We start from the raw sequence: 17,745 nt of genomic DNA, 5'->3' as shown, positions 1-17,745 counted from the left end.
GATGTCTAAACAGATCAAACACAAGTCGTGACTGACTTCAGAAGAGCCGTGTGCAGGAAGCAGATCATAATTGATGTGCTCAACTTCCTGCTGCTGTTTTGACTCCTTTATTATATCTTTCAAAGCAGCAGCAAAATATCACCGCAATAATCCAGTTAGCCAAGTATAGAGCATTTCTGTCAAAGTTATGTCACAGAATAAATCTTTTGGTCCTCTATTAAAAATGCCAGTGTGACTGTAAACTTTACTGTATTAAATTACAAAATATTCACCTTTTCTTCAACGGTAGTGTGGTTCTGGGAATCGTGCCTTATAGTTGATGCAGGTCAGTCATAATCACAAGTGCAAGTGCAAATTATGAACAGAAAACAATTCTCACGGAAGTCACTCTGCAAATCTATATAATTACAGCTACACAATTCAACTACTTTGTGTCTCATATATACCAAATTTACCCAAAACAGACACAAACTGCAACAATCATGATCACTCCTTTAACATATTGAAATACCAGTAGATTTATATGTGCCACAATGAAAGATTTAAAAAAAAAAAAGAAAGATTTCAGATTTTAAATGTGATTTAAAAGACATTATGATACAGAGGGAAACGTGACAAATTGACTCCTGCTTTTATAAAGCTTGTTATAATGTGATGGTCATTCACTTTCTTTGCCTAGGTGATTTTACATAACCGCTTTTCAATTTTAATTTGTCCTTGTTAAATTTTGTAATTACTTTGACTTGACATTTAGTTCCAAAAGTAGTAGTTCTGCCACTGAACATTTAATATTCTTCATCTTCATAAATGTCATGGAAGAAGTCATGCTGGTCTTACTGGTCTGTTTCTTCTGTCTTCTGTCTGATAACCTTTCCGCCTGAGTTTAGTCGTACACACTCAATAAATAGTCACTCATTTCTTCACTCCCTTGGACAACTAATTGTCCTAATAAATGATAGAATTGTATTCTTCACTTGGTGCATTACGCTATCATTAATGGCATTAAATGAATTGAATAATGACTGTTTGTGCATATTTTGTTTTCATTGTGGAGTCGCAAGTTGTCAACCCTGATTTGACCTCTTGTTTCATCCACCTCTCTTTTGAAATGTGTTCTTATATCTTTATCTTTCTTTTCTTGTGTAACAGTGTGGGGTGGAGCCGGACCTTTTCACTGCAATGTGTCATTCACCAAGTCATTAGTTTTAGTATTAGTTCAATTCAACTCCATGACTCAGATCAGAGGGGAAAAGAGCAATCAGTGTGAGGTGAGCGTTGGTCAGGTGTGCCTTTCAATTAGATCATCCGTTGCTCATGCTCACAAAGTACACTTTTTAGTTCTCATGGCATTTGAGTTTTTGATAACTTTCTGGATGTAAGTTCATTTTACCATTTAAAGTACGATTTATAATGTACATTGAAGGACTTTGATACATCGCCCCATGTGGTTTTTATTATTTTTGAATTGTCTCTGCTGCGGTCTTTCCTTACCCTTGAGTAGAAAACTCCCTGCAATGTTACTGACATCAAAGTCGACTTAGAGAGGTGGAGACTTGGAGAGGATTGCTGAGTGGAAAAAGTTGTCAGAAACCTGTTGTGGGCACCGAAGGGAATCATTTGGAGCTGAACTGAAAGTGAATAAAAATCTGGGGGTGAGGACTTAGAATGAAGGAAGCTTACTAAACCCCTGGAGCCTCTTCCTCATCTCTGCTGGAGGCCAACAGTGTGCGGCTACATTACTGCTCCCAGAAATAAACCACAATCTCCAAGAAAACTCTCAGCAACTGAAATAGAATATGTTGAGTATGCTGTGAAAAGTGGGTGTAATGTATATCAACGAAATCCTCTTTGTACAAATAGTGCAGAAAACAACATTTCAAAATGGATAGGAGGCTTTTTTTTTTTTTTTTAACTACTTCTTGTTGGCAAGGCCCTGGGGTAGATGAAATTCACCCATAAAGTTTAACATCCCCATTTAAGGCCCTGTTTACATGACAACGATTCAAGTGAATACACATGGTTTTTATGTTTTTGTCTCAGAAAAGCTTTGTTTTTAGATGGCAGCATTGTGAATAAGATGTCCGTTTACACGGAAATGGCAGAAACGCTGATCACATGAAAACAAGGTTTTTCGAGCGGCTGCGCTCCGGCCGACGCCTTCGCCTTGAGGCGAAAACAGAGGGACTCGTGAGGAGCGTCTTCCCTCGAGCTGTCAGGACTGGGAACAAACAGAGACAATAGACACATGGTTGTTGGTACTGCAGTATTGCACATCCTACAGACTGCTTATTCTCTGTGTGGACGCACATCCTCACTTTCGCACACCCGCTGCCGATGCATTCCATTGTAGTGTGGATTTTTGCCTGGTTGTGGTTCTTTTGTGTTTTACATCCTTTGCCAATGTGGTTTTTCGCATTTCACTGTGACAAATGCAAAAATGTATCTAATCTAATCTAATGTAATCTAATCTAATTTAGTCTAGTCTAGTCTAATCTAATCTATAAAGAAAACAACCTCATGTAGTGTTCATGTGGTGAATTGTGTACTAGTTCCATCCCCAGTGTCATCTATGGACGTGGACTTTTGGTCATTACCCAAAAGTGAGATCATGGATACAAGTAGCTGAAATTAGATTTCTCTGCAGGGGGTTGGACAATCTCCATGACAGGGTGAGGAGCTTGTTCATCTAGGGGACACTCAAAGTAGAGCAACTGCTCCTCCGCATTAAGATGAGGCAATCAAGATTGTTTGGGCATCTGATCAGGATGCTCCCTAGTTGCCTCCTATTGGAAAGGTACCAGATATTGACAACTGAAAGGATACCCAGAACTTGGACCCGGACCGGCTGGAGAGATTATATCTCTCTGTTGGTCTGGGAGCAGCTTGGACATCCCCACCTGGAACAAAAAGGAAGAAGCTGGAGGAAGTTGAAAGTGGCATGAAAATGTGGGCTTCTTTGCTCTTCATGCTGCTATAATGAGCCGATGTGAATTAAGCAGGAAAGAAGGCGGAGGAGGGTATGCATTAGGCGGAAAAAAACAAATATGCAGTGCAGTAGGCATAAGGTTGTTTTTTTTATGCTACAGTGTATTGATCCAGAATTGAAGCTGTCTTTATGTTCTTTATAAATTGATACGTTACCAACTGACACCGATGTGGAATGTGGTGTCAGAACCAAACAAATACCAGGGAAACAAGTGTTGGCAACGGAGTAATGGTAATAATCTGTTTGTTTGGTTACCTCCACTCATCAGACAGGTATTTCTGTCTTTGAGAATGATAGAAATCCATCCTGTATACATATTTACCCATCTTGGTTCCCAGGGGTCTGGAGCAAATCCCAAGTGACTGTTGATGGAGGCAGGGCGCTCTCTGAACTAGATTGCCAGTCCATCTCAGTGTCAACACAGAGACAGACACTCATGCATGATCACATTCACACCAAGGGGCAATTTTAGAGTCGCCATTTACACTGATACATATTGTTTTGGACTGTGGGAGGAGACTGGAGTATCTTAAGAAAACCCATTCATGCACAGCCAAACATACAAACTCCACACAAAACAGCTACAAAGCCAGACTTGAACCAGAGATCAGATATGGTATTATTTACAACTGTAGCCATCACCACTTGTCCATGTGTCAAAGTGTCCTTGGGTCCGACACTGAACCCTGAATTGCTCCCAGTGGTGTGCATCCACTTTGTACTTGACAATTGATGTGTGACTGTGTGAATGTGACTGATCACAAACTGTGCTGAGACTGCTGAAGCAGTAAAAATGTGCCATTTAAGTGAAGTCAATTTACCTGACTGAGCAAAAAGCAAGTTTAATTGATCTCATTATGAAAGTACTATGCTGTGTCCAGTATGTAACATCTGTTATCAGTGTAGTGGGTGACTTCAGATGCAGAATCCATATTTCTGTATGTTCACTTCCCAAGTTTTTCAGCTGAGTGATTACTTGCCCAGCCTTAAGGCATTCTATCTGACTCTCATTGTGGGTGTATGTGGTCCTTGTGTTCCCTACTTTTTATTAACTGAACCCTCACCCTGAAATGTATATTTTTCTTATTTCCCCAGGTGTGTATAGCTTGTGTGTGACTATTTGTTATTTTCCAGTTTGTCTTGGTCCCCAGTGCATTCTTGATGTCTCTTGTGTGAGTTTTCTGCTCTGGGTCTGGGCGTTCTCCTTCTGCGAGGAGGTCTCTTTTGCTCAACGCATTGCTGGTCTTGATTTGTTGGGTTTTGTAGATTGCTTTTTTTTTAGGCACCATTGCTCTGATTAAAGACACCCTCTTTACCTGAAAGTCTCTGTAGTGTAATGCGTTTAGGCTCGTTTCCACTGAAACAGTGAACCACTCTTATGATACACCTGAAAGTTTCCTCTCATTTGGGTTTGGGCCAAGCTTTGAGCATCACAGTCCCCTGCGCCCTTATCGTGTCATTGTGTTTTGGCAAGAGGTGACCGTTCTTGAAATCCCATTGTTCATTTACATATGTCATGCCAAGTTTATGCCGTCATACTGCACACTGAGCAACTTGACTATGCCTGTGTTTCTCAAGCTCTGGTTTGCTTTTTGGTTTTTGCTTCCCCAAGGCATTGTTCTCTCTGGGTGGTGTTGTGACTCAGCATTAGATCTCAGAGTTGAGATGGAAGGCATCCGACTTGACAAAGCTTGTTGTAATGCTTCTCTGGTCTGTCTCTGACTATGTCGACTCAACTGACAACCTCAGCAAAAAAAAATGCAGCTCAAAATTAGATTTGGTCTTTATAGCCTATTAAATCTAATGAAGATGCATGTGCTCTAAAAACATGTTGAAAGGGACATGTGCCAAGGCTGAGAAGAGAGGGAGCCCAAGGCCATCTGCTGGAGTCACTCACAGACCGAAACTCAGGTTCAGGCGCAGTTAACAGAAGAATACGCACAAAGAAATCTATTTCCCTCATTCTCTAGTTGGGAAGAGGCATTTTGAATAAAGAAACAGCAAATCACTTTCTTTCACCCAAATTGCTTTTGTGTTCAAAACGTGTAAATTCTTTTCGTCAAACAGTAAAGCCATGGAAGTAAAGAGTGCCTAATTGGACAATGTTCCTGCAGCAACTTCCTCTCCCTCATTTCAGCAGAAGAAAGTTCATTCAGATGAGAACAAAACCCCATGAAGAAAGGATGAGGAAAACAGGTAGAAGCCGAGAAAAGTGTTATAAAAGATCAAAGGTGAAAAAAGATGGAAGAGGAGGGAGGAGTTTCTATTTCTCCACCTTGTGATAAAGAGTTATTGTGATGGAGATGTGTAAAACAGGACTTGAGAAAGGTTTTCTGTTCTTCTGCTCTGCCGATTACCGAGGAGATTGGTCTCACACGGCAAAGGTTTGAAGGCCAACCCATACTGTTGCACTTTCTTGTCCTTTATTTGTTGTCTTCTTACAATTCATTGCTGGCACAAAAAACTTTTCCAACAACGGTTTCAGAAACTTGCTTTGTTTGTAGAAGAAGACAACCGCTTCCTGCACACGAGTCTTTTCCAGTGACAGAGCAACAACAAAAACATCTGCTTCATTGGCTAATAGTCTGAATTAGAATATTTGTGGATTTAGGGGTAACCAAATTTAAGAACATGTATTTTGATTCAACCAGATGTTTGATCCTTCTCCCATTTTTATCTTTTCTTTAGTCTGCAAAGGTTTTTTCCAGCTTGCATGCAAACGTCAGAAAGCTTCATGCTACGTCTCTGCGTTGTATCTAAAAACAACAAAGCTGCAGCTTTTTTAGGCCTGATTTTGCTAAGCTTTGTGTTTTCTCAGATGTTGTTGTCATGAAATGGGGTAAAATAATAATTCAGAGTTTGATTCCTCTTGATGATCCCCATAAGCCGAGACATTCTGAGCAAATATTTTGCGTCGAGATGCCTCCTTTCTACACGCAACAGACATGAATCAACATTAGACGTGGAGCAGAATTTCATTGAAGTTGTCTTTCAGGCCACCTGAGTAATATGTGTCAAAAATGTATCCTACTTTAGGTTTAGCAATCTTCCTTGGCTCGTCGCAAGAAAAAATAAAAAAATCCTAAAAGACTATTTATCTGTCTGTGCAGCTGAGTGGTCTAATTTTACCAGTTAACATGGATGTAACTGTGGATGTAACATGTACTGTGTTGTTTACATTTGGGGAGCCATTTGCATGAAGTATGAAGGGTTTGTGGGTTTTGTGACCCAACAAGTTAAACTCAGAGTTAAAGACCTGGTTGTTGTCTTTGAATACATGTAAACAAAACAAGAGTTTCTGTGCTCAGCCACCTTGCTTTCTCTTCATCACCCAACTATTGCTTCATCAGAGCATCAGTGAGTGCTTGAACATTGCTTTTGAGGATATTACCATGTGCAAAAAATACAGACTATCTTTTGATTACCAGCAAAGACAATGAGGTCACCAAAGTTTTGTTTAGAGAAGTGAGACTGCCTGCAACAAGCGCATTTATTTAGACTGCGGAGAAAACACACACACACAGGAAGAACATGCAAACTTCACAAAGACAGGACTGCTGGCCAATGAGAGAGATAAAGGGAAAAAGTAAGAGGTTGAGCTCTGCCCTAACATTGGTCTAATGTTTTTATTAGTGCAAACATTGAAATCAGATGATAACTATGGAAACATTAGAAAATACTATTTTCCAAGATTTGGAGAGAATTTTCAATTTAACACACACCCACCCACACACACACACACACACACACACATACACACACACACACACACACACACACCATGCCAAAATTACCAAAGCAGACACCCTTGCCAAAAGGTCTGACAAGGTCCAAAACAATGCACTTCAGCAAACATGTGTCAGCATGATAGATGACACAGCTGGCAGCAGCTGAGTGTGAGGGCAGTTTTTACTACAGCATGGATATGTCAGCGTCAGCCTTAGTTCTTTCCCTCGCTGGTCTCAGTCAGTTAATTCGTTGTCGTTGGTTCATAGAAGACATTACACTGTTCACCTGCCACGCTCCCATTTCAGCCTTTTTTGCCATTCAGTGTTTTGAAATTATTCCTCTTGTTAGTGAAGTGTGATACGGGGCTTTAAGAGGTGAGGTTAAGGGAGGTGAGATGGAATCTGCTCAGGGTCTCCACTATGAGTCCTTTACTGAGTGAATATGGATCGCTTTATCTGTAGTGGCCAAGTCGGACGGGAGCATACGATATAAAAAGAGAATGTGTAACACAAAAGATTTAATTCAATACCAATTGACTTTGTGGTCAGAGAAAGGTACTACAAATCAGGTTGTTTGAATTTATGTCTAAGAAATAGACTATTCCCCATATTCCTATTATCCAACATTCAGTTTTCAAAGCTAATAAATTTCCACAAATTTGTGTGATGTGTCATCCTTAACATCTCAGCCTTTAATCTTAGTGTACCTGCTTAAAGCATTTATCTATAGTTCACATTACTATGACAAGTGGAAGAAGCACCCTGCCAACATGTGTGTAACAGGCCATGCAGATAGCTCAGTGGTTTTCTTCTGTGCTGAAAAAAAATAATATTCACAAAAAATAAAAAAAAGAATGCAAATATAGTACTGTAGTTTTGTGGCAGCTTGCCAATGAACTGTGCCTACCGAACCCCCCCCCCCCCCCCCCCCCCTCCCCTTCTTGTATTGTTTACAATGTGTTGATAAAAGTTTCATCTTAATAAGTGCTCTCTATTCACTGTTTAAAAGTACAATAATGTCCCATCACTGAGGCCGCACCGTATTTAAATGAAGTTAACACTGGCTGAAACTCAAGAACCATGAAGAGTAACACCAAAGAAATTTACCACCAGCCGCCACTGAAATATTTATATTTTAACACAAGAATCAACTCTGGAACAGCTTATATTTGGCATCAGGAGTACAGAATTGTTTTGTCTCAGTCAGCACATAAATACCACCCTGCAGTCTCTGAGTCTGGAGGTCAATATGCTCACTATTCACTGCACCTCGGGCCCCCGTTACACTAATCACAGCGCCTTCAATCACATCGTCTCTGGATGCAGGTGAAACCAAGGTCTCCTTCTCAGAGTGCTACAGCTTCAGTCGCTTTAACCTCCCGTTTGCTGATGTGGATGATCGATCTTACAAGTACTGGACCGACGTAGTGAGCTGCTCCCTCTGGACCTGATGAAGGCATGTGTTTCTCATTGCCAGCCAACTCACTGACAAAGATGCAAACGGTGGCTACACAGATAAAAAGTTATTGTCTGAGCTGTCGACTCCTCATGCTGATTGCACACAGCGCTCACTCGTGTGTGTCACCTGTGTGAAATCTGATGTAGTTGCTATGAAGTCCGGTGATGGCCTGATTTTTCACTTCATCATCCTCCATCAAAATCAATCTGTAAAGACATGTCCACCGGATAATTATGTTTGAATGAGTGCAGTGGCAGAATGGCATCAGTCATTCATGTTTCGCTCTTTTGTACTATTACATCCATTACTGCTAATTGTGAAAATCGCACTATTAGAACGTTCCATTAATCAGCTCTGCACCCGTAATAACAAGTATCAATTCCCCTGTTGTTTGTTCGTACTTGTGACATTCCCACCTCTCTCTCTCTCTCTCTCTCTCTCTCTCTCTCTCTCTCTCTCTCTCTCTCTCTCTCTCTCTCTCTCTCTCTCTCTCTCTCTCTCCGTGTCATATGTCCTCTTGCAAATGGCACACTGAGCTTTCAGCCTTCAAACAGTCATTCGGGGAGGTAAAATGGCAGCACGCACACACACATACGCACCAAAAGCACACACAAATGCAAACACATGTCTTTTTCATCACTCAGAAGATCTACAAGAGCCCAGCTGCAGAAATATCACTTGGTGATGTGGATGAATGACCCAATCAGTCAGCTGGAAGTGTGTGCCCTTTTATTTCCTAACGGCCATTAACTAAAGTCAGTGGGAGTTTTAAGCACTGAGGTTTACCCCCAACTACGTCTTTTACGCGCTCTCTCTCTCTCTCTCTCTCTCTCTCTCTCTCTCTCTCTCTCTCTCTCTCTCTCTCTCTCTCTCTCTCTCTCTCTCTCTCTCTCTCTGCCTGACAGAGGGAGAACAAGAAAAAGAAGACAAGTTGAATAATGTCTAAATGTTTGAAGAGGTTGATGTGATGTCGGGCTTTGAGCTTCACTGTCAGCGAGTGGGAGAAGAAATCAGCAGAGACTAGGTTGAAGATCTGAGGGGAAGAAAACATGCCTGTTTATTTTTGATCTCTCTTTTTTCTTTCTCTCTCCTCAGTTCTGTCCTGGTCTCTTTAACTTTATTTCTTGGGCTCTCCTTGCTGTCCTCCCACTCTGTAGCTCACTTAGTTCACTTTTTTCTTCTCCGTGAGACACCACACGTGTGTGTGAGGCCTGTGTATAATAAACCACGTCTGTATTTGTGTGTAGTTGATGGCTACTGTTTTGAATCCATTGGTTAAGGCTTTAATGGGGCCAGCGCTGGCCTTCTACACACAGTCTCTGGGCTTACTGCCAGTCTGCACTCCATGAAAGAGGGCGTGTGGCTCAATGAGAGGAGTGAATGTTTAATTTATAGTGTGTGTTTGTGTGTAGTTGCATGTGTGTATCTGTGTGTGTCCCTTTCACTCTTTCTGTGACACCTATCCTGACTGCCCTGTCCCTGCCACGGTAGATAACAACCCTTTCTCTACCCCTGTGAGCCAAACTGGACTCTCTGCTGATGCGAATACAATGTACCAGCAGTCATTTGTGCAAACACATCGAGCAGGGAGCTGTCGGGTCCAATGTTTAAGTGAAAGAGTAAGTTAACAGTGAGAAGAGAAAAAATGACAAAGACTGATTCTGGACCAGACATATCATGAAGTGGGTTATTGTCCCTGTTGGGGGTCATTTGTCCAAACAATTTCCGTGTTAGATTAATGTTTTTATTTACTTTGTTACTCCATGTGGAAAGCACGCATTCCATTTGTATTATTCAGCACCATGAGAGCTGCATTTTCCTGTGACCAATACCTCAAAGCAGGATGCAAATTTAAAGTGAATCATTTTATAGTCTTGTCATTTTCGCAAGATATTAGGATAACAAAAAGTAATTATGAATAGAGTGTAAACCTTACATTTATTTGATCAAATGACACACATTTTAGAACAAAACGTATTTGTAAATGTAAAAATAAATAAATAAATAAATAAATAAATGATTAAGAAAATAAAAATAAATTTTACATATATATATATTTAAAATGTACACTTTGACACAGTGAAATCTGTGTCAAAGTGCAACATCCACTGACGTGTTTTTGCACCAAAAACCAAACAGGGAAATGTCATGGTATCATCAACACGACTCAGCTGTCTGACAGTTTGCTCTTCATTGTCACCTTTCATTCTCCATAGGATGTATCACCCTCTATAGGTATGTACCTCTCTGCCAGTGGTGCCCTGTTTCCCACCTGAGCTGTTGAGGAAATGATGTGACAGGAGGTCGAGATTAGTCTGAGAAATGTGACACCCCAACATTTGGCACACACTCTCCAGTAACCCTTTTTGAAAGTGGGGAGGTCCTAAAGGCCTCCTTCTTTAGCTTGACAGCCTCCCAGACCTCTGGTGTCTGCCAGCATGTCCTAATGTTGCCACCATGACAGGAACCAATGAGCTTCTGGCCACAGCTGCACATAGCGACAAAGTGCTGTTGCATTTGTATGATTGATGAACATTGAGCTTCACTGGGTTGTGCTGTAGCAAAGCATAAGTTTAAATTATTAGCTGGACCGCCCTGTGTTGTTCGCCCATGGATACTACATCAACAGAATGGCCTTTTTCAAATTAATGACGGGCCAGCCATTGTTCATGCTTGTCTGCTGTTTATCACTTCTTTGTTTTTTGTTGCTGTTTTGCATTTACTAGAACCAATGTATGAAAGCAAACTTCCAAAATAGTCAATATTGTGTTAGATGTATATATTGGCTCTTTCACACCATACAGTATTTATTTTCAGGATTTTAAGTTTCTTTTTTCACCGCTATGCAGAGTGAGGGGAAATCTCTTCTTATATGTGAATCACGTGTGCACAAAAAGTCCAAACGTGACGTTAAATCCAGGCTCTCCTCACTTTGAAATAACAGGGCAGAGCAGAGAGCCACTGAGCTGCCCAGAGGAGGCTGAAACTGTTAAAATGGCTAATTGGGTTTTCTGTCATTAGCACATTTCGAGGTCATCAGCTGAAATCCCCAGACCACCACAAGAAATCTGAGCAGGCAGAGTAATGAAGCAATAGCTTGCGTTTACATCGTTCACACCATCAGTGTGAGAGCAACTTACTGCAGCGCTTGTGGACATCACTTCACCAAATAAAGAGAGCAGCGATATAGCCATCCCTGAATAACTGACACAAAGTTCAGTCGGGTAAAACTAACATTGAAGCCCCATGTTTTAAAAACAAATTAATTATCTTAGGCAGATTCTACATCAGAGATTGTATTATTTAGTTGTTGTTGTTGTTGTTGGGTTTTGCTTTAAATAGTCTCTTGGGGTGCAAATTGCTGGCAGGGGACGGTGGGTGGGGGTTTACTTATCCTCTCTTCTGCTTTATTTTCTACTGGGGGTGGGGGGTTGAAATGCATTGCCCCTGCATAGTGATTATAGCTACCACACGCTAAAGAACTGATAGTGAAACTCAGCTAAGCTAACTAAACTAATCATACTTTATTGATCCCCTTTGGGAAATTCATCTTTTGTTTTCCACATTAACCCATCCTATTTATGATGAGGAGGTGCAGCCACATTGTGGTGCTGCAGGGAGGTAATTGGGGGGGTCAAGGGTCTTGCTCAGGGAACCACAGTGGAAACACGTCAACTGTGGGATTCAAACCTGCTTCTCTAACCTTTAGGCCACTAAAGCTGATTAACAATAAAACTCGGCTGCAGCACATAAATATTAACTAAACTTCAATAAATGTTAAGTGGCTGTACTAATGCTGATAATCCAATAATATATATCTATATTTATGATCATGAAATCGATTCATGTCATACGCAACATTACTCATGTATTTCAGAAAAAAAAAAAATATATGAGTTGGTTTTTGTCTTGACACATAGATTTGTCTTCCCTCAGTCGATCGTCCTTGAATCCATCACAGAAGTTAATCTGCTGTGAGTTATCTGTTTGTCATTCTGCTCTGTTAATAAGCTTTAAACCCATGTTTGATGAGCTAGAATGAGATTTAAATATTATTTCAAATTTTTGGCAAGTGTGCAAAAGTGCCAGAACTCAGTTCCTGCCCAGAAGCTGCATAAATACATTATAACATGCAGACATATTTGTTGATTAATCAGATGTATATTTGACATTTCAGTTGGACTGATATAACTCATAACAGTGATAATAGACTGCTTTTATGGGAGTTTGTTTCCTGCAGACATGTTTATACGAGGCCGAGTAAATGCACGTCAAACAGGCCGGTGCGTGCATGATGAATTCCAAGCGGTGCCGAGACACACTCCAACATTAACAAGTGATAAAAGTGAACAGACATTTGTAGTCATAAATTTTCCAGACACATGCAAAACACTCTTTATTTCTTTCCCTCCTCCTGCTTGTCTGGGTCCAACATGCATTCATCAGCGTGTGAAGTTTGGCATGACAGAGTGATATGTTTATTGTATGAGACATGACAAAAAAATCATCCACTGAGCGCAAATGTACTGTATCGTGCTATTGCCTACTGGATGCTGGAAACGCTATTGGGTTTTGCAGGCAAAACACTTTTCCTTCACTGCTCATCATCACAGCTCTTGATCAGTAAGTGAGTTTGTCACTTTTGCACAGAGTGGAGCCGTTCAATGACTACGTGAGCAGACACTGAACTGACACAATGAAGTTTGAGACATTAGAGGGAAAACTCAGATCTGAACTTAATAAATAGGCGAGTGTTGCCAAACCTCAAAATATGGTTTCCCTTGAGGAGAAAATGTCCATATGACCCACTAAATCACATTCAGTGAAATTATGTCATCGCTTATTCACAGGAGTGCACCTTAAATGGCCTTGAACAACAGGCCACTGAAAGGTAGCTTAGCTGTATGAAAAGCACAGACTCTAAAGGTCCGTATTTCATAACGCTGAATGAAAAAGCTTTCATAGTGGACTTGTTTCCTCCCCTTTGCTGTCCTCTCTTCTCCCCCTCCTTTCCATGACCAAGACTGCAACTCTCTGCATACTAAGCAGGGCCCCATACGGCCCAATTTGCACTGCCCAATTTACTGGTGTCGCTTCAGATTTGTTGGGGGAGAAGCTGAGGCCATTTCCCTGATCTCCACACTTTGGGAAGGGAGGGGGGGAAGGGTGCAAGAGAGGGTGAAGATGAGGGGAAACTGGGGGTGTCTTAGCTGACAGGTCAAGCCTGAACCGCATCAATTGCACATACATTTACACGCATGCACACCCTCGCCTATGCCCAAATAGAAATTCCAAAGAATGGAGCGCGAAGCTACACACCCATCACATTTGCGTGGCACAACGCAGAGTCACACGGCTATCCCCCAGAGAGATGAGGAGGGAATAGATGAGAAAGATGAAGGGAGAGAAGGAGGGAGGGAGGGTAAGAGGGACTGGTGGAAGGATAGTCACTGTGCTGACAGGACTGTGACAGGGCTTAATTACCAAGCGAGCACTGCACACTAGAAGCAATTTCTAAGGATTGTTGTCATTTGAATAGATTAAAACGCCCTTTCACTAAGCCGTCTCACCGCCGGCTTGCCTCTGCTGTGGATTAAAAGTCCAAGTCAAATCAAAGACGGAAAGAAAGAAGACGCAGAGGCAGAGATGAAGGGATGGAGCCAGTGTGCAGTGCCACAGAGGGCAGCAAACAAAAAGGATGAATCGGAGGGACGCAGGGGGAAGGTATTATGTAGATGTTGTTTGCTAAGACAGGAGGAACTTGCTTTGTGTGGATATAAAAAGAAGTACTAAAAGAATAATTGTCTCTCTCTTTTTAATCCGAAACCCCTTTCCTCGGCAGCACAGTGTGGGCACTCAACAATTAAAAAACCCACACTTGTCTCCCCACATTCATTTTAAGTTGACTAATAGCCGCCTTTTTCAATTATCTTCCCCTCTCTCTTTCCCAATCCTCAACGTCCACCTGCAGACACGGAAGGCTGCGAGCACACGTGGAGGAAGTTTCACGGCCACTGCTACAGATACTTCAGCCGCAGACACACCTGGGAGGACGCCGAGAAAGACTGCAGGGAGCACAGCGGCCACCTGGCCAGCATCCACAGTGCAGCTGAGCAAAACTTCATCAGAGGTGAGGAGGAAAGAGAGCGCGGCGAAAGACTTGCATGCACTAAAGTGAAGTCTATTCAGAGGTGGCAACTCCTGTGGCGTGCCCGCTTCAGCACACCTGAATGTACTGAGTGGCTCGTTATCAAGTTTTCTGCCGAGCTTCATGGTGACGTATTCATGAAGGTCAGGCCACGTTTACACATACCTGGGTTTTTACAAAAACGGATATTTCAAACTCTACGTTAACAAAAAAAAAAAAGAAATCTTCCCTCCTGGAGTGCCTACCTCGCGTCCCAATGCTACACAGAGCAATTTGATTGTTAACTAACTGAAACTAGGATTTAGGTTGCTGACCTACTATTATTATCAAGACATAAAATAACCCAAACCCAATTCAGAAAACAAAATAGACACATGAAAATTGCTTTTTGTGTGTGTGTTCCTGTTTTTTTTGGGGGGGGGGGTTATATGCATGCACAAATATTAAAACGTATTCAATATTTCGTTGAGAAAAACACTGTAACCTCATACCTGCAGGCAACACTATTGTAGAGCTGCAAACATGAGTTATTAAAACTGGAAGAAGAAAAAATGTCTGTGCTACAAAAACAACATAAATCACAGTGACTGCTATGTCGCACTGCATGCAGCCATTCTGAAATCTGAACTACACCAAGTTATCCCAAATTCAGTTTTTGTATTCCAACCTGTCGTTGGGGAGGCCAGCATGATCCAGAGACGCTTATGACTTATCAAATGTTGGCCCTCAATCTGTGGAGCGCTGTTGAAGATACAGCGTGAGAAAAACTCTAAACTGTGTCAAACCAAACCTGTTGCTACTTCCAGTAGCGATGAAATACCTTGTGACACTCGCAATCACCAGATATATGTAAACAAGACATGTCTCGATTTAAATAATGGCAGTGATTTAGTGGTAGTAATCCCTGTACTGACTGCCTCCACCTCCTACACATAGCCTTTAATGGCTGGTGATTGATATCCAGCCCTCTATTTTATTATCGCCTCACTCAATGATGGCACCTTTTGCCTCATGTGTATTCTATAATTCAGTGATATATGTCGGCGTGGTTCAGCAGTGAACGGCCCTTGAAGAGGTTTATTGCGCTCCCCGCTGAAAAACACCCCCAGGAGTCGAGTCTGCTCAGCTAAATAAATGGATATCCCCATTTGCAGCAATGAAGTGGTGCTCCTGTTTCCTGATGTAAGTGTCTGTGGCGGCACCTTTAATACACGATCATATTCTTGTTTCCAATGTGATTTGTCTTGAAACTGGTGAGCAGTGTTTGGAGTAACTCCATTTGTGTCCAGTCAAGGAAATGCCAAGTGGCAGCAGGCAAGCACTGAAAAAGGTGGCCGCATTAAGATCGATGTTGCATCCAATTTAAAAACTATTTAAGTTAAAAAGACGTTTTCTGCAAAAGTAATGAAACTGTCACAAAGCTTTGAAATGACTTGACTGCAGTGGTGAGACTTTGTTATTTTATGAAAATTATTAGCATTTTTCTATTTCCTTTTCTGAAGTGGGTACGTGCCAGGGAAGTGAATTACCAACACGGATATATATTTATACTCAGATATCTTGCACTGATATGAATGATCCTTTTATTTTTCCTGATTTCTGTACTGCGTAGTAAAGCTAAACCATCTGGTCTGTTATGTTGTTGTTTTTTTTCTTTCTTTCTTTTTTTCTGAATAATTTGCAAATTTGAATATTTGGAAGAGAAACTAAGAGAGACACATTATGCTTTAAGGCTTCTTGGGTCGTATGTGTTCATCAAGGATTCAAACATTCGGCTACAGAAATTGCTTTTTAGCAAAACAAAGATGATAACCATTCAGCATTTCTTTGGTGCCTCATAAACCTTCATCTCCTCAGTCTTAGCTTTTTGCCCTTTGGCTGCGCTCCACAGCCATTTGTATTGTAAGAAGGCCAGATCACCAGCAGCAAGCTCCTGTAATCCCGAATCCACCTTCTGTCTCGGGCAGATGCCAGGACAGTGCCATCCATCTCGCTCTCATCTTTCTTCTACATGCTCACGGTTCGCAAAAAGTGTGTTTAATTGCCTCGAAAATAGACGTCTCCACCCCTGCAATAAGAGGATCACAGCCATTAGGAAGATTAATGGGCCTGGTAATGATGTTAATCACACACACCACGATTGAAATTCCATTACATACGCCATGTGCAGGCACATGCACGCGCCTCATCGAAGACACACAAAGACACCCCCTCATACACAAATGAGATTAACCCAGAACACTACCAGGGAGATTCCTTTCACAGAAACAAAAATCTCATCTCCAGCGCATTACGGACAGAATCGGCACATCTCCATTCCTGCCCATGTTTCAACTGAGTCCGGCTCACTGCATGTCTGTCAGGCTTCATCTGTGAATCCTGCTGCAAGATTGAATAAGCGCCACAGAGCAGTATGTAATATTAAAGAAGCCTAATTTATTTATTATGTCGTCAGGCTTTCGTCTGTATAACTGTGTTGACACTGACTATGTGTACTTCTTACTCAGGCCTGAGCCATGACAACACCTGGGTTGGACTGAACGATCGTACAGTTGAAGACGATTTTCAGTGGACAGACAAGATGGATCTGGTGAGGAATTAAATGTCATGTCTTGATCCCCATCGGCTTTAACATTCCTCTATGACTGATCTTGCATTCCTACCATTGACTTGGATTTTTATGATTTTTGATTAGTATGATTTTTACAGCTGTTAAATTGTTCAAACAAACTGTGTAATGTATGAACACCATACCCATTATCACATAATAATGACAACTTTCAATATCTTGAAATCATTTATAATTAATGTGTGTTTAGAACTGATTATGTTACAAATATGTGACCTGCTGGAAGAATTTGTCTGTGATTTGTCTGTGATAGTCACTCTGCAGAGGTCTTGGAGACTTCAGTGATCAGTAGATGGGTGCAAATCAGCAACTGGCAGAGACGCGTTAGGAACATAACAGTTAAACCTTAGTCCTTTATTTTAATTAACTTTTTTTCTTTCTTTTTTTTTTTTTACTGTTTTGAAACATATTCATCATTCTGGCTCATATCTATGCAGCCTCTCTTTTCATTCTGTCTATAAGATGCAGCTATGAGTTTCATCACATGATTGAGAAACCTCACATTCAGTCCTGTGCTGATCAGGACAATAGGTATTATTGCACTCCCATTGTTTTATATAGCTTGTGCTGTAGGACTTGGAACAGCATATAAAGTGATTGGGCACTACCTTGGGGTCACAGTCCTGCATGGTTTTGACATGCCAATGCTTCAGCCATGGATTGGAATGCCTGGCTTTTTGTCAGGTTGTTTGCAGGACTTCAAGTTGAAACAGTCATTAAAATCCAGTATGTTTGAGCAGGAAGACCATAAAACATATTCCGGTGTGTGTCCCACCAGGACAAAGAGCACCCAGC

At 41.4% G+C, this 17,745-nt stretch overlaps 1 protein-coding gene across 1 annotated transcript in view; it reads left to right on the top strand.

The window, feature by feature from the left end:
* The window catches only part of ncanb (neurocan b), a gene marked incomplete at its 3' end in the record, with an annotated part of 162,894 nt that overhangs the window by 131,632 nt on the left and 13,517 nt on the right, over positions 1 to 17,745 (top strand). The window contains exons 12-13 of the mRNA XM_080473083.1: positions 14,145 to 14,303; positions 16,829 to 16,911. Coding sequence (XP_080329209.1) covers positions 14,145 to 14,303; positions 16,829 to 16,911 — 242 coding nt within the window. The remainder of the gene's footprint in view (positions 1 to 14,144; positions 14,304 to 16,828; positions 16,912 to 17,745) is intronic.

This window comes from Lipophrys pholis (genome assembly GCF_963383615.2).
Source record: "Lipophrys pholis genome assembly, chromosome: 10".
NCBI lineage: Eukaryota > Metazoa > Chordata > Actinopteri > Blenniiformes > Blenniidae > Lipophrys > Lipophrys pholis.
This window is presented reverse-complemented; position numbering and strand designations above follow the sequence as displayed.